General features: G+C 36.3%; 1 protein-coding gene across 1 annotated transcript; it reads left to right on the forward strand.

Annotated features, from left to right (window-relative positions):
- Positions 1-2,105: 2,105 nt before the first annotated feature.
- Positions 2,106-6,894, forward strand: LOC118752824 (protein takeout-like). The gene is made up of 4 exons (XM_036487682.1): positions 2,106-2,223; positions 3,851-4,001; positions 6,231-6,370; positions 6,447-6,894. The coding sequence occupies exons 1-4, from the start codon at positions 2,184-2,186 to the stop codon at positions 6,746-6,748; spliced, it is 633 nt and encodes a 210-aa protein (XP_036343575.1). The 5' UTR covers positions 2,106-2,183; the 3' UTR covers positions 6,749-6,894.
- Positions 6,895-18,285: the final 11,391 nt, after the last annotated feature.

Here is an 18,285-nt window from a genome sequence, read left to right on the forward strand (position 1 = left end):
ACGTCAGGATTTATTTTAAAGGAGTTTATAATTTCAAAGATATGATTAATTCCAAAAATTGTTTAAAAAAGTTCAATGCAATGTAGAATAAATATATCGAGCCCTAACGTCAAAATAGCGTAAGCGACATTTATTTTTTAATTTTCTTTTTGATGCAGAAATATTCCTAGAGCATCTAGATGCCTTTCTGCATCAAAAAGTAAATTAAAAAAAATGTCGCTTACGTTATTTTGGCAGTTAGGGCTCGATATGTGTACCAAATAAATATTCACAGTACGCCAAATCTTAGAAAAGACCCGCGAGAAATGGATCGACACTCACCACATATTTGTTGACTTTAAGGCCGCTTTTGACAGCCTATACGCCGCTATGTCTGAATTTGGCATCCCCTCAAAACTCATACGGCTGTGTCAAATGACGTTGAGCAATACCACCCGCAACGTCAGAATTGGGAAAGACCTCCTGAGCCGCTCGCCACTAAACGGGGTTTCAGACAGGGCGAATTTCTTTCGCGTGACTTCTTTAATCTGATGTTGGAGAAGATAATAAGAGTTGCAGAGTTGAACCGCTCAGGAACAATTTACTACAAGAGCATGCAATTTCTGGCCTATGCTGATGACATCAATATCATTGGTATCAAAAACCGCGAAGTCTGTTCTGCCTTTTTCAAGTTGGATAAGGAAGTAAAGCGAATGGGTCTGGTAGTAAACGAGGACAAGACGAAGTATCTCCTGTCATCAAACAAACAGTCAGCACATTCGCGCCTTGGCATCCACGTCACTGTTGACAGTTGCAATTTCGAGAAAGTAGAGAATTTCGTTTACTTGGGAACCAGCATAACACCGATAATAATATCAGCATTGAAATCCAACGTAGAATCACTCTTGCCAACAAGTGCTACTTTAGACTGAGTAGTCAATTCAGGAGTAAAGTCCTCTCTCGACGTACGAAAACCACGCTCTATAAGTCACTCATCATGCCCGTGCTGGTATATGGCGCAGAAGCATGGGCAATGACAACATCCGATGAGGCGGCTCTTGGAGTGCTCGAGAGAAAGATTTTGCGGAAGATTTACGGGTCTTTACGCGTTGGCGACGGCGAGTACCGCAGACGATGGAACGATAAGCTGTATGAACTTTACAACGACATGGACATAATGCAGCGAATTAAAATACAGCGGCTCCGCTGGCTTGGCCATGCTCCAGCTCTGAAAGTATTAAACTCGGAACCCGCTGGTGGTAGCAGAGGAAGAAGGAGGCCCCCACTGCGATGGAAAGATCAGGTGGAGAAGGACTTGGCTTCACTTGGCGTTTCCAATTGGCGTCAGTTGGCACAGAAGAGACTGGCGTGCTTTGCTGAACTCGACCAAATTCGCTTAGGCGGCTACAGCGTCAAATAAGAAGAAGAAAAGTACCAAATGGAAGAGAAATTAAAATTTTTTGTATTAGCAAGGACGAATAGGTAATTTTTTAAGCTGATAAAGTTAGAAGGACGAAATTCGAGGATTATATCGGATTTATATAACTTCTTAACATATAATTTGATTGAGTTTTTTAAATCATTTTTGAATTACTGACGTCAGAGTGAAAAACGAGCACACCTAAAAGTTAAACGTTCTAAAAATAGAATTATTAACAAAAACCAACAAAACCAAAGACCACATGATCAAGTTTAAATAGCACTGGAATATCTGCGCTTGATTGTATTTGGCTTACAAGAAAAAAGTGGAAAAAGCAACAACATATTATAAGGCGAACTTAGCACAGTGCGTAGGCAACTGGCTGAGTCAGCTGTGGTCGTCGGTTCGAATCCTGCTGAAGAAGTCTGATAAGGAAATGTGGTGATTTCCGAAATGGCTATCACTTCTACCATTTTTTCAAATTGTAGTTGCTTTTCCACAATAGTTTTTCATTAAAAGCGGCCTCAATCTCAATAAAAAAATTTTAATATAATTGTTATAAGGCCATAACTAATAAAAAAATTTATAAATATATATTTTATATTATTATATTATTATTATTACATTATACTTTGTACGTATGCAATGCAATTGACGTTTTGGAAGTCAGCCTTTATTTTATTTAGTAGTTATATTCAAATATTGACCACAACAACTAACTTACAATTTTTCAATTCTAGCTAATGACCCAAAGCCATGCCAGTACGGTGACAGAGCTTGTTTAATGAGTACTATTGAATACCTGATGCATAACAAGTCTCAAGGTAAGATTTTCTACAAATCGTTCGATTTTAAATCGGTGCAGTAACAGTTTTAACTCAAAATATCAGGGACCGTAACGGTTATAACTTTCATAATAAAAATTACTTTTTAATAGTTATTAACTGAGTTTTATTTTTTGCTCGGTCGTTACGTTTCAAGTTTTATTTTTTGATCGGAAAATAATGGCTATTTTTGGGGTTTAATTTTTTGCTCGGAAAATAATCGTTACTTTTGAGTTTTATTTTTTGCTCAGAAAATAATCATTTTTTGAGTTTTATTTTTTGTTCCTAAAATAATCGTTATGTTTCAAGTTTTATTTTTTACTCGGAACATAATCATTACGTTTTAAGTTTTATTTTTTGCTCGGAATATAATGGCTATTTTTTGAGTTTCATTTTTTGCTCGGAACGTAATCATTACGTTTTAAGTTTTATTCTTTGATCCGAAAATAATGGCTATTTTTGGAGTTTTATTTTTTGCTCGGAAACTAAAACTAAATTTTTGCGTATGCGTATGCGCATGCGTGAATACACAGGGGGCGCACAGTACTTACCTTCCATATAAAATGTAGGCAAAAATAGAATTATGTACAAATTTAAATGAAAATTCGTTCTTAGTAAAATTGAGGACGCTAAATTCAAAAATGCCATTTGTTTGGATAACTTTCATACTTTCACTGTAAATGCAGTTTGAAGTTGAAAATTTTCGTTCTTGTGGCTTTTAGTTCGTTCTATTTTCAAAAGTGAGGTGTCAAATAAAAGAGGTTGGCCTGTAGATGTGCAATAAAGTTGTTTTATTTTTGAAAAGGGTTGCCACCTGCTACAAATTTTATTAAAATTATTTAATAAGTTAAATGAATTAGATATTGCAATATGGGTATCAATTGAACTAGTTTTGAAAATACTTTACTTCTAAACGACGCAAGTTTAAGAAATCAAATTCACTTTAATTAAGGGAATAAGGTAACTGAAATATGTATATCCATATAAGTATCAAACAAATGAAAAAATGTGACATATTTAGCAAGAAATAAGTGAAGAGTAAAAACACTCCTGATTTAATTTAAGAGTCCAGTAATTTAAAAGAAATGTAATCATCTTCATCTTCAACTCTATCTCCATTTTCATCTCCATCTTCGCCTTAATCTTAATCTTCATCTTCATCTTCAGGCTTGTCTTTTTATTTATCTTTAACATTGTCCTGTTCTTCATCTTTATCATTAGCTTGATCCTTCAATATACGTTGTAAGTGTCTATGGCTTTATCGTTGCCCTTGTCTATGTTTTTGCCCTCATTTCTTGCTTTCTGCGTTTTCATTACCCACTCCACAGTGGCGTTAAAAGTCCAATGTAGCCGCCCCAGCATGCGCATAAATTTAGTTTTATTTTCTGAGCAAAAAATAAAACTTACTTTTCCGAGCGAAAAATTAAAACTTAAAACATAAAGATTATTTACCGAGCAAAAAAATAAAACTCAAGAAATAACGATTATTTTCTGAGTAAAAAATAAGACTCAAAAAAAATTATTTTGCTTACAAATACTAAAAACAATTTTGCGATTTTCTCCGATTTCAAATCGTATGATTACTAAAACACAACGTACAAAAATAATATATTTTAAAAACTTTTAGGCTTCGCCTCGCTAAATTTAGTTAAGACCGAGCCTTTAAGAGTTGCAAAGATGGTAATGAAGCAAGGTGCTGAGAGTCCAGTCAACATTGATTTGACCTTTATCAATAACGATATAACTGGCTATAGCAGAATCAAGATGAAGGATGTGAAGTATGTACGATGATTGCTGGTTTTTATACGCACCCACAAATATAGTTCTTTAAGAAAGTATCAGGGCAATTCTGGCTAAGATAGTTGAAGGTTTTTTGTAAGGCAATTGAAAGACATTAGAGAAGATATGTAGTTTGAAAGGTTTTGTTTATTCTGGCACGAAATTCTTACAAAATAAAATTATAGTTTAAAAAACTAGAACCTCCCTATTATAATTGCCATTCGTACTGTCATCAAGTATGTAACTTGAGAATAGAAATCGCTGCATCTTTTAGGCGCATCAATATTACATAGTTACATCCCGAGCTAATAAAAGGAAGGTAAAAAAAGCTCCATCTCTGCTTAGACTTTGTTGCTTTTTCCATTTTGCCTAGCAAATCGTGACACAAAGCTCAATAACATTGTTAAAAGTAAATATTATTACGCCACAATAATAATAACGAAAAATATATTTTTTTCTAATTTCATTTAACTTTGGAAACTTATTTTAAGTATTTTTTCCCCATTTTCTTTTAAATTTTAGATTTAAATGTTTTAAAAATAAAAATATTTTTTTATTTCATTTCATTTTTAGAAACATTTAATTTTTTAATTTTATTTATTCAGCTTTTTTAAATTTAGTTTTCTTCTATTTTTTGATTTTATTGTAAAAAGAATAGTTTTAATTTCATTTAATTTTTAGGAGCGTTTTTTTTATTTTATTTATTTAATGTTTTTCCTTTTTGGTATATTTTTTTTATTTTATGTTTTAAAAAGTAAAATATATATTTTTCTAATTTAATTTAATTTGTAGAAACTTATTTTATGTATTTTTTTCTCTTTTAACTAATTTTTCTTTTTTTTCCTTTGACTTTTAAATTTAGTTGTTAAAAAAAAAATTTTTTTTTTCATTTAATTTAATTTTTAGAAACATTTCATTTTTTTTAATTTCATTTATTTTAGCTTTTCTTAATTTAATAATAATAATAGTACACATACGTTAGTGTTTGGCTTCTGCTCCGGTTTGTCGCTTGCGCTTGCGAATGGCGATTATATTTGTATGAGAGGCCGTTTTTCATGGCAGAAATGCACTCGAGTGTTTGCCATCGCCTGCCGAGGAGCGACCGCTATTAGAAAAACATCTTTTTTTGGTTTTTATTTTTTGGTATTGGGTTCAACCGGACTGAACACCCGCACTTCCAAACACTACACTATTTTTTTAATTTAATTTTCTTTTTTTTTTTTGTGTCATTAAAAAAATATATATTTTTTTATATAGATATCATTAATATTTAGGAACTAATTTTTTGTCTTAATTATCTTTCAATCTTCAGATTTTATTGTTTTAAAAAGAAAAATATTGTTAAAAATTTTATTTAGAAACGATTTTTTTTTATTTAATGTTTTTCCTTTTTAATTTTTGTTTAAAAAAAAATTTAATTAAATTAAGAAACATATTTTTTTAATTTAATTTAATTGTTGGAAACTTTTAAACTTAATTTTTTATATTTTAATAACATTTTTTTAATTTATAGAATTAATAGTAAAAAAAAAAATTTGTTTTTCGCTTCATTTAATTTTTAGAAATTTATTTCGTTCCTCTTTAATTTTATTTATACATAGCAATAAGCAATGTTGAGTGTGAATTCAATTTTTTTTTTTATATTTTCTTTTTCAATTTCATTTAATTTTTAGGAAGCTATTTTATTTTTTTATTTTATTTTAACTTTTAAATGTTATTGTTTTGAAAACAAAAATATATTTTTAATTTTATTTAATTTGTGGTGGATCATTTATTATTATTATTTTTTTTTCTTTTTGAAATGTAATTTTCCTAAATTTGTAGTTTTTATTGTTATAAAATGAAAAAAAATTATTTTTAATTTCATTAAGCTAAAAGAAAATTACTTAATTATCTTAATCTTAAATTTACGTTTCTTTAAACTTTTAGTTTTTAATAAATATTTTGAACAGAAAAAAAAGGCTATTCTATTAAATTTTTAGAAAACTATTTATTAAATGACCTACAGAATAAAGCTAAGACCTTCTCGTTAGCAAATCTTTCAATTAGTCTTTAAAGACAGAAAAGTGGTTTCAAAATAGCTGCCATTATTGACAAATATCTTACGAAAGACTTTTTTCCTTCGAAAGACTGTGTTGAGTTGAATTGCCCTGTAAATTTCAATACATCTACATACAAATGTACATATATATATTTACATGCGTACCTGCATTAATTTTCACTTGCAGGGGCTTCGGAAAAGATTTAGGAACAAAGCACGATCTTTACGCTGTCGCGCCTGTCCTCAGCATGATTGGCGATTACACAATTAAAGGACGTGTACTAGTGCTACCGATAACCGGCACTGGCAAAAGCAATATCACAATGGGTATGTTGTGAATTAGAAAACCTTTATGTAAATCTGTAATTCAAAATGTACATTTTTATCTTATATATCTAAATAGTTAATGTACGAATTCATATTCGTTTTACTGGCGTTCCAATGGAGAAACCAGACGGTCTATACATGAAGGTGAAGGATGTGCGTTTAGATGTGCAGCCAGATAAAATGATTTTCAATTTTGACAACCTATTTAATGGTGACAAGATGCTGGGTGAGACGATGAACGGTTTCCTTAACGAAAATTGGAAGGATATTTATCATGAGGTGCGTGATAGCTTCAACGAAGCTTTTGCCCAAATTTTCACCACCGTTATAGACACAGTGTTTAGTAAATATCCTTATGAGAGGTACTTTACGGAATGAAATTCTAATTTAAGACTTTTCTTTATTTAGTTTATGTAAAATCAGTTTAAGTATAAGCGAATCTTACAGTTTTATATTTAGTTCATACAATATGTACCTGTAAAAGCATACTTGTACATACATATGTATTATTACTGTTTTATAGCTGTCTGGCCTCATTATATATATGTGTATAAATATTGTAATAAAAACTTTTCTAATATAGTAAAGATTTAACTACCTTTTAATGACCATGCTATGAATGCCAATATTATCACCAGCGTTCTGGCTGAACACAACTCTCAAGCTAAAAAGGTCAAGAAATTTTTACTTATTCCGTTCTGAAAAACGCTATTAAAAGAATTGGCATTCTATGTTTTTTCAGTAATAACTGGGCGTGTTTTTTTTTTTTAATTAAGCAAATTTTTTGGATACATAGGGATGAATTGATTAGGTTGGGCTTGATTAATTTGGCCATCCTTGAGCCACACATATACCGTTTGGTCCTTAGCGTTGCCAGTTGAAGCTTGATATTAAGCGTTAAAGAAGGCATCAAAAAGAATTGTATCGCTTTTTGCGAATTTCAGCTCAACTTCTACTTTCAGTTCGTCTTCAAGTTCTCCTTTTTGACAATGTGGGACAACGGTATAGAAGATGCTGCTGCACCTGTCCTCTTAAGATATGCATCGTAAGCAATCCGGTAGCAACTCTGCAATCCTCCCTTGATAGCCGTAACAAGAAGCGAGTACACTTAGGTCTCTCTTTATACGGCTTTTTTTTATGCGGATTTGAATTTATGCAGTTTTTCAAACCATTATTTCGCAGTAGAGATTTTGCTTTTTTGAGAGTTTTCATTACTTTTTTTCATTGTGTAAGAGACTATGCTTCTGATAAATAATTTGTCTTGTATTCTTACATAATTCATGTATTTATTGTGGTACTTTTTTTTTTTTTGTTAAAATACAAATTTTATTTATTTCATTAATGTTCAGTTTTACATGGAATAATAAGTATTGAAGTGAATAAATAAATAGTTTTTTCTTGCTTAATAATGCCTTACTGGATTTTTTATGCAGTTTTTTAGAATTTTTTACCTGGAGTATCTAAATTTATGCGATTTTTGAAAATGCTAGAACGCATCACATGTTTTTGAAGAACTTTTTTATGCGGATTTTTTTTTATGAGGCTTTCTTAGGAACGCATGTATCGCATAAAAAGAGACCTAAGTGTAAGTTAGTTTCAACGTTTCGCACAGGTGGTTAACTCATTCAATCTAGCTCCGAAGTACCTAATCAGACTATCTTACCCCTCCTTATAAAAGCTTGGGGGTGGTCCATAAATATTCTAGAGTTAGACTGATGGCCAGGACTGCCAACTATCCTTAGCTATGAGGTGCCATATTGAGGATAAAAAAGTACCAAAATGTGCCAAATAGAAAAATAGGTGGCATTCTTTTTAAACCTTCATATTTATCTATAAAATAAGAACCACATTTCTAAAACAAAAGTGAAATGATAAAATAAGATAAGGCAGTTGAAAAACCTTTAGAAATTAGAACATTTTAGTTGAGCAAGAAAAGTACACGCAAAAGATTTCACAAAAATTTATTGAAATGTTATTTTTTTGCAAAAGTGTCAATTTAAATAAAATAGGGCCAAAAATGACACGGTTTAAGCCAAGGTGCTAGCTCTTCTTGGCAGTCTCATCTCCTATTTCATTGCCCTCTATTCCTTTGTGGCGGCCGGACACCCTGTTAAAGGCTTCCCGGCTACGAAGGACGTTTTTAGATGAAATTCTCTGAGGTGACTGCCGTAACTGCCGCCTAATTGTCAACGTATGAGTTTACTTTTCAGTTGGTTTTCGTTTCGGTGTAGGCCAGCTCTGCTAGCGACAAACTCTGCTTGAAATATGTAGTACTAGTCGGATACAAGTAAGCTTACTACCCGCCTGACATTCAGTTCCTGGCAATATATTTCGGCACCCAATGCCTTTACCGTCAGTGAAAAAGATGAAGGATATACGGCCAGGTTTTATTGTTTGCACAACCCGTCCTCCTCAATTGTTATACGAAACAATTTTGCCTTGACCTAGGATTCTGTAATTGAATTTCCCTATGGCCGTCAATCTACCTGTGGATGATGCAGATTTAGCAGCGAGGAGCTGGTCGGGCGAATGGTACAGCTGTTATGCAGAATTTAGTCTGATGAGTACATACCCCAAGACTGGTATCTCAGTGTACTCTGTCCAATCAACAAGAAGGGGGATCCCGCTATTTGTTTATAGAGTCCTGTCGGCGATACTGTGTGAAAGACTGAGGCCCTTCACGAACCAACTTATTGGACCTTACCAATGTGTTTTCAGGCCTGGTAAGTCTATTATTGCCGAGATTTCCACAACAGTCAAATCCTGCAGAGGACACTAAATACTCAAATTGACCACACCATCTCTTTGCAGATTTTAAATCTGCTTTTAATAACACGAAGAAAAGCTACCTTAACGGCGACATTTCTAGATATGGGATAAGGGCAAAACTAAGAGTAACCTTCAACACAAACTTCAGCTCTGTTCAAATTGGGATGGACCTCTCCGCGCTGTTTCAGATGAAACTAGGTTTTAGACAAGGCGATTCATTTTCATGCGACTTTTTCAATCTGATGCTGGAAAGCTTAATAAGAGCTGCCAATCTGAATCGCAGTAGTACATATGCATATGATATCGACATCGTTGCATATGATAGCCAACACGTGCTATTTTGGAATCGGTAAAGCAGAGCCATCTCTCGACGAAAGAAAGTCACGCTCTACAGAGTATCCCGTTTAAACGGTGCGGAAACGTGCCCGATATCGACCAAAGATGGGAAGACCTTCGGTGATTTTGAAGGAACTATTCTACGCAAGATCTACGACCATGTTTGCGTGGACGACGGGTATCGAAGAACATGAAGTGACGAACTGTATGAACTTTTTAATGACGTGGACATAGTTATGCGCATAAAAAGACAACTATTCGATCCGATCATCCCCAATGAGTGTTCAACATGGTGGGGAGCAATAACATCATACGCAATAAGGCTATAATGGCTTTATTTCGTTTCCTCCAAACACCCATCCTTGATCAAAAAAAAAATTAGTAGATATCTACAAATGTAAATTTATGTAGATGCTGCAAATGTATATGTAAAATTATAAAATTCTAATTTCAACAATCAAACAGACAAATTCGGCCAACAAAATTTCAGCTTGCTGCATTTTTATCTATTTTAGTATATTTAAAGGACAATTATGGTACAAACGGAAAATGTCAATCGGCAACCATAGTCAGCGCACACTAAAGTAAACAAACCGGAGATTAATAGTAAATTAACTAAAGATAAACTCAACAAACCTTGTGCTTTACTCTTGTTCGTTGTATACTAGCATTAATAATAAAATTTGCCATGAATAATTCAAAAATGTCATATTTTTTTGTTTATTTACAATATGTTTGTGATCAGCTGATTTACGTACTTGCAATTTGTTGCTGGGACAAATTTTTCCAGCAGAAATTTTCAGTTCTCTATCACGTCTACTTTGCAAGTTTTTGGGGTACGAAAACGCAAAACCAGTAAAAGTTTTCTAAAACTTTTGATAGCTAATAGGTTTGTTCGTCGAAAAACCAGCAAGAATTATCCAACACTCCAAATATCAGAGAGTAAGAAAAAATTCTCTCTCATGTTGAGAAACTTGCAAATTTCTGCACAAACGCAAATTTTCAGGAATTTGCAAGTTTCCTTGCTAGCTGGTGTCCACGGTTGCATTTCAAACATAAAAAATTTTTATAGAATTCTTAAAATTCTTTCGGATGGCCAAAAACAGGATATACATGTATATTTCTTGTTGTTCTGACTTGTTCTAACGTACATTTCAATTTCTTCATCGTACTAGCTAACTTTTTTTAACATACATTTCAATCTCTTCATCGTATTTGCAGTCGGGTTTCTTAAATCGCCTCTGGTTACAAATGCATCCCGATTGCGAATACAATTTTTTCAGCCGAGTTAAGTTCAAATCATTGGAATTAACTAAATTAATTATATCAACAATTATTTACTTCCTTTTTTCATAAAAAAAATCGCTCGTGTTTATAAATTTTTAAATTTAACGAACTTCTTCTTCTTCTTCTTATTTGGCGCTGTAACCGCCTAAGCGATTTTGGCCGAGTCCAAAACAGCACGCCAGTCATTTCTCTTCTGTGCTAACTGACGCCAATTGAAAATGCCAAGTGAAGCCAAGTCCTTCTCCACCTGGTCTTTCCAACGCAGAGGAGGCCTTCCTCTTCCTCTGTTCCCAGCATCGCGGCCCGCGTTGAATATTTTCAGAGCAGGAGCGTTTCTGTCCATCCGAACGACATGGCCAAGCCAGCGGAGCCGCTGAATTTTAATTCGCTGCACTATGTCTATATCGTTGTAAAGCTCATACAGCTCATCGTTAAATCGTCTGCGATATTCGCCATCACCAACGCGTAAAGGTCCGTAAATCTTTCGCAGAATCTTTCTCTCGAAAACTCCAAGAGCCGCCTCATCAGATGCTTTCATTGTCCATGCTTCCGCGCCATACACCAGCACAGGCATGATGAGTGACTTATAGAGTGTGATCTTTGTACGACGAGAGAGGACTTTACTTCTCAATTGCCTACTCAGCCCAAAGTAGCACTTGTTGGCAAGAGTGATTCTCCGTTGGATTTCAAGGCTGACATTATTATTGGTGTTAATGCTGGTTCCCAAATAAACGAAGTCGTCTACTTTTTCAAACTTGTAACTGTCAACAGTGACGTGGGTGCCAAGACGCGTATGCTCTGACTGTTTGTGTGCTGATAGGAGATACTTCGTTTTGTCCTCGTTCACCACCAGACCCATTCGCTTTGCTTCTCTATCCAATCCCGAGAAGGCAGAACAGACGTAGCCCTTGTTTTTACCGATAATATCGATGTCGTCGGCATACGCCAGCAATTGTACGCTCTTATAAAGTATTGTGCCTGAGCGGTTCAGTTCTGCGGCTCTTATTATCTTCTCCAACATAAGATTAAAGAAATCACACGAAAGGGAGTCCCCTTGTCTGAAACCTCGTTTGGTATCAAACGGCTCGGAGAGGTCCTTCCCTATTCTGACGGAGCTGGTGGTATTGCTCAACGTCATTTTACACAGCCGTATTAGTTTCGCGGGGATACCAAATTCAGACATCGCGGCATAAAGGCAACTTCTCTTCGTGCTGTCGAAAGCGGCTTTGAAATCGACAAATAGATGGTGTGTGTCGATCCTATTCTCGCGGGTCTTTTCCAAGATTTAGCGTATTGTGAATACCTGATCTATGGTGGATTTTCCAGGCCTAAAGCCACACTGATAAGGTCCAATCAGCTCGTTGACGGTGGGCTTCAGTCTTTCGCACAATACGCTCGATAAGACCTTGTAACCTATGCTTAGAAGGCTAATTCCGCGGTAGTTGGCACGTATGGCGGGGTCGCCTTTCTTGTGGATTGGGCAGAGCACACTTAAATTCCAGTCGTCGGGCATGCGTTCATCTGACCATATTCTGCATACGAGCTGATGCATGCACCTCATCAGCTCCTCGCCGCCGTACTTGAATAGCTCGGCTGGCAGGCCGTCAGCTCCAGCAGCTTTGTTGTTTTTCAGCCGCGTAATCGCTATTCGTACCTCGTCATAGTCAGGCGGTGGGACAGCTACTCCATCATCATCGACTGGGGACTCGGGTTCGTCTTCCTCACTACTTTCAGCGCTGCTACCATTCAGTAGGTTATAAAAGTGTTCCCTCCACAATTTAAGTATATTCTGGACATCGGTCACTAGGTCGCCATTGTTGTTCTTACAGGAGTTCGCCCCGGTCTTGAAACCTTCCGTAAGTCGCCTAACCCTCTGGTAGAATTTTCGGGCGTTCTTCCTGTCGGCCAGCATCTCAAGCTCTTCGCACTCACGTATTTCGGCCTCTCTCTTCTTATTGCGGCAAATACGTCTCGCTTCCTTCTTCAGTTCCCTATAACGGTCCCACATGGCTCGCGTTGCGCCCGATCGCAGCGTGGCCCTGTAGGCGGCATCTTTTTTCTCTGCTGCTTCTTGACATTCCTCATCGTACCAGTTGTTCTTTCGGGCTCGCTGAAATCCAACTACTTCTTCGGCGGCGGTACTTAATGATCGGGAAATGTGGTTCCACTGCTCGCGTACGTCGGATTGTTGAAGAGTGCTCTCAGAGAGCAGGTGTGTGAGTCGAGTGGCGAATAAATTGGCCGTCTGTTGTGATTGCAGCTTTTCGACGTTAAGCTTTCCTTGCATTGTTGGGCGCACATTTTTTGCTGCACAGAGGCGGGTGCGTATCTTGGCTACAACAAGATAGTGGTCCGAGTCGATGTTTGGCCCTCGGAGTGTACGTACGTCCAAAACGCTTGAAGCATGCCTTCCGTCTATCACAACATGATCGATTTGGTTTCTCGTTTTTCGATCTGGAGACAGCCATGTAGCTTGGTGGATGTTCTTATGCTGGAACCTAGTACTGCATATTACCATATTTCGGGCCCCGGCGAAGTCGATCAGCCTCAGTCCGTTATCGGACGTTTCGTCGTGGAGGCTGAATTTTCCGACAGTGGCGCCAAAGATCCCTTCCTTGCCCACCTTGGCATTAAAATCGCCAAGCACGATTTTGACATCGTGTCGGGGGCAGCGCTCATATGTACGTTCCAAGCGCTCATAGAAGAGATCCTTGGACGCCTCATCCTTCTCTTCCGTCGGGGCATGGGCGCAGATGAGCGAGATGTTGAAGAATCTAGCTTTGATGCGGATTGTGGCTAGACGTTCGTCCACCGGGGTGAACGCCAGTACTCGGCGACGGAGTCTCTCTCCTACCACGAATCCAACACCGAATTTGCGCTCCTTTACGTGGCAACTGTAGTAGACGTCGCAAGGCTTCACGCTTACTTTACCTTGCCCCGTCCATCGCATTTCTTGGATGGCGGTGATGTCAGCCTTTGTCTTCCCGAGGACATCAACCAGCCGGGCAGAGGCACCTTCCCCATTAAGGGTCCGGATATTCCAGGTGCATACCCTTAAATCATAGTCCTTTATACGTTTGCCGTGGTCGTCATCAGAAAAAGGGGGTCTCATCCGAGGCTTGTTGGAATTTTTCATTGGGCGGGGTTTTAACGTGGCGGGACCCAAACCCAGCGCACGCGAAGTTTTACGCCTTCTCACTTTAGCTCGCTCCCAAACGGGTGTTTGGTTGCTACCCAGAGGATACGTGGATATAAATATCCGGACGTTGTGAGCTGCGATTTGAACCGTACGCACAAGAATCGCTTCTGGCCACTCCCAGGTGAATGGCAGTCAAAAGTTTTCCACTTCTGCGCACGGAACCATCCTCCTAACGAACTAATTTATTTAAATTATTCTAAACAAATATGCAACCATGCGCCACAAGCACATGTTATTCGTGTTTGCAAATTCTTGCTGGCAAAGTTTTTTCCAGCAAGAATTTGGAACTTCTCTCCAAGAGAACTGTCACTTTGCTCTCACAATCACAGTATATACAGTAATAAACCTTTTCGCAGTTTTTCACCAATTGGTCCCCGAGGAGTACTTTTGGGTTGCGTGCAGCATTTTCGTTTTTCGCGCACGGCAACACTAACTGTGGGGAATTTCGCCTCATGATTAGAAAAAGTTCTTTTCAAAGATAAAATATATGTAATTATGTGTTATTTATGAACAAAATGTAGGTGAAGTATAATATTAATGCTTAATTACGAATAATGTCAATAGTTAAGTACATAATTAACGTTTGTGTTTCTATAAACTGTAAAACTCAAAAAGTAGTTATAGCACTGAACGGAGTTCTCTTAAATGTAGATTTCAAACTTAAAAAATATTCATTGTAAAATTATATTTTTAGGAAAAAACGCATATTTTGTGTTATTTTATGAATTTATCAAGTAAAATTCTAAAATTCCGAATATATTTAAGTCTTTATTCCAAAAAAAAAACTAGTTTTGTATAGTTATAGAGATTCCAATTCCTGTCACCGCATCCGCCCAGACAGCTCATTAAGCGCACCCAAGTTTGAGTGACCACACATACAGGGCATGCGTTTGCTTGGAAACTCCGTTAGTTAGGTGGTCATAACTTCAGCCAGCACATTCAATGGTCCATTACCCGGAGCTGCTCCAACATGATGAGTAGATTTAAATGAGTTGTTGTTGTTGTTGTAGCAGCATACAAGTTCCCCAAAGAGTTTTTGGGGAGTGCTGCTGGAGTGACAGTCCTTGGCCTAATATAAATCTGGGTCGTTCCGGTTACGTAGACCCGAATGTCGTGGGAACGATTTAAATGAGTCTCACATGCATCTGCATGAGTCTCTCACTGCATCTGGCTACAAGCAGGATATGAAATTCACTACTCGTCAAAGAATGTGCATTTTTACGTGAATTTGGTTAAAGTACTAGCGTTTTCAGTATTTAACAAATCATTATCATTTACGGTGTAATATAACCGGTTAAATACTGAACTCTGATGATCTGTATTAGTATCTATATTAATAGAGAATAATTTGCAATTCTTTGCACTTTCGTAATTAACTTCGGTCACTATTATACAGTCATGTCTTGTGCCACTCTGCCAAGGCACGGTTGTTGCTCCCTTTCATACCACAGTAATTTTGTATACAACTCTGAATCACCAAATTTCCTGCTCATTCTCCTTATCAACTGATCAGATTTTACCCCTAATGCTGGATTTCCACTAGGCATTAAATGGCAAAAATGACAAATGACAAAGTCAGGCATTAAAAGAAAATTGTTTCATTACATTAAAAAATGATCATTAAATTCATATCCACATGGCATTTTTTTAACTGGCATACATTTTTTTGTCATTTCAATGCCTAGTGGAAATTCAGCATAAGGACTACTCAAAAAGGTTTATTACTGTATATACTGTGCTCACAATTTTTGAGTGTTGGAAAATTTTTTGGTCTGCACGAACGCGATTTGGGCAAAAATCGTGATAATTCGTACAAATTCGTACAATTTTTTTGCTCGACGAACAAACCTTATGTTAACACGCGGCGAGGGTTTCTTTATTCACATTCGGATTACATTTTTTCTGTTCACTTATTCATTAGAAAGTTGTTCCCGGATAATATAGAGACAATCTGAACGCATTCGTTTTATTTCGTCCCTAGTACGGAATTCATAGAATATTGCATGAAAATAATGGCGCTGGAGAAATCAAGTAAGTTTTTGCAAATTGTTTTGCGAAAAAAATTAGTTTAACATTAATAAGCTGATACCTAATAATTTCATTATCTTCTGTTTCTTTATAACCATTGTTCCTGATAAACTACACGACTATTCTCCTCTAGATCCGGACTCAACAATAAAACAAAACGCGCCCACGGTCAATTAATAGGAAAAATGTGATCCACAAATAGTGTGGCGAAACATAAATTTTTATTTGAAGCGGTTGTAATTTCAATTATGACTTCATTACTCTTTAGTAGAATTTTGAATATAACTTCATTTCACTTCTGGATTGGAAATAACAAACAATATGGAAATAAGCCCATATGAACTTATTGCGTTTGGTGTTATTGCACTCCACCGTCCAACATATAGAGATTCCCTCCATGACACCAACCTTCTTTTTCTACTTATTTGGCGCTGTAACCACCTAATCGATTTTGGCCGAGATTAGCAAAGCACGCCAGTCGCCCCTTTTCTGTGCTAACTGTCACTAACTGGAAATGCCAAGTCCTTCTCCACTTGGTCTTTCCACAGAAGTTTAGCCTCCCTGTTCATCTGCTACCGTTAGCGGGTTCCGAGCTGAATACTTTCAGCCAGCGGAGCCACCTTTTCACATTTCCACTTAATTCACTCAACTAACACCCCTATCAATCTGGTCCGACCCCGTAGAAAGTTAACTACCGTTAGTTAAGTTAGACGAGCAACGATTGCGCTGGCTTGGCTTCAGTGAAAATATCCTTCGACTCTTCACCCATGGGTGTTAAACAAAATAAATAGCTCCCACGAACAAAATGGAAGGACCAAGTGCAGAAGGGCCTGTCTGCACTCGGGATGAACAACTGGCGCAAATTCGCAAAGGGGGAGGCAATTGGCGAATTTCTTTGTCTCAGCCCAAACCTGCAAACGGAATAAGTCACTTATTTTGTTCAATTAAGTGATAAATTTTACGTAATTAAAACACTTCGATCATTAGAATTACTTGCACATTGCACATCTTTGTAAATCTAAATATTAAATTTGAAATACTTATTGAGCACAAAAAAAAATAAACCGGGTTTCTGTTTTAGCGCTGTGAAAAAAGTTTAAAAAAAAAATAAAGTAAGCAAATACACCCAGTAGATAATTTCAGGAGATAAAAGCTCTTCCAACGGGCCGTTCTGAGAGTCAAGAGGCATTCCTTCCTCATTTTTTGTCTTTTTTTTTGTAGTTATGTATTAGTTATGGATGGCACAAATTGAAGGGCTTGTGCTATCGCTATCCAAGGAGGACTTCTGTAGGACGTACTTCAAAAAGCCTTTTAGAGCAGTTCTGCTAAAATTGCTTCTATGGCGTTTTGTTTTCTTGAAAAAAATTTTACCTTTTGAAATATATGGCAACATTATCGGAGTGCAGCATTTTAAAGACAGAGCACGCAATATGCCTGTTAAGATGCTGAAAAACGAACACGAAAACTTGAAAGCCCTGGCGCAGAGCAGAATGCAAAATTATTTCAAGAAAAGAAAACGCTATTAGGTAAATTTATTTAAGGTTTATATGAAGGTTTGTAGCAATTTAAAGTTCATATTGAAATTCATTTATATTGCTAAACAATTAAAACTTATACATTCGCGTAAATTGTACCTATATAAGAAAAGCCCTTGTAGAAGGTATGTAGGAAGCATTATTTTGTTAGCCCTTCTTTGGCAAGCCTTTTAGAATGGCTTCACTTACTGGCCGTCGTTCCACGATAAAATGTATTGCTCTCCAGCTGTCATTTTGGTCGCTAGATATATGTAAGTTATATCAGCGGCAATATTTGTGTGGGCCTTTTATATCTTGATATAAGCAATTGTAAGATAATCGCTTAAAAAATTTAGGAAATAAGCTATTTCACATCCAATTACATAATGACAAATATTTTAATAGAAAACAGCTAAATTTTTGTTTTTATATTAAAATATATATGTATAGTGTTGCCGCCACGAAGTTGGCGTGCAAATTAAAATGTATGTAGCTGTCAAACTACCAAATTTCCGGCAATAGATGGCAAGATATAAGCTCTGATATATATTTCTCTTGAAAAGCAATGAGCGGGTTGCATTGGCTATTATATTCTAAAATATGTGTGTATCAAGATATAAACTTCATCCTGTGGAGGCGGGTAGTTAAGAAGGCCTACCGACAGTGGCGGACAGTGATTGTTGAAATGAAAATTTTATAATTTTAAAGCTATATCTGTAGATTTATCTATAAAATTTTTTTTTGGATCAACCCGGTCTTTAACCCGGTAGTCAGGATTTTTT

The sequence above is a fragment of the Rhagoletis pomonella genome, unplaced genomic scaffold (genome assembly GCF_013731165.1).
Source record: "Rhagoletis pomonella isolate Grant_MI unplaced genomic scaffold, Rhpom_1.0 Rhpom_scaffold_01882, whole genome shotgun sequence".
Classification (NCBI taxonomy): domain Eukaryota; kingdom Metazoa; phylum Arthropoda; class Insecta; order Diptera; family Tephritidae; genus Rhagoletis; species Rhagoletis pomonella.

What these genes read in the sequence shown, in the direction of transcription:
- LOC118752824 (XM_036487682.1), top strand. Translation starts at nt 2,184, where the DNA reads ATGAGTACTATTGAATACCTGATGCATAACAAGTCTCAAG. An exon ending in ATCAAGATGAAGGATGTGAA is followed by an intron (nt 4,002 to 6,230) that starts GTATGTACGATG and finishes TTTCACTTGCAG; the next exon opens with GGGCTTCGGAAAAGATTTAG. An exon ending in CAAAAGCAATATCACAATGG is followed by an intron (nt 6,371 to 6,446) that starts GTATGTTGTGAA and finishes ATATCTAAATAG; the next exon opens with TTAATGTACGAATTCATATT.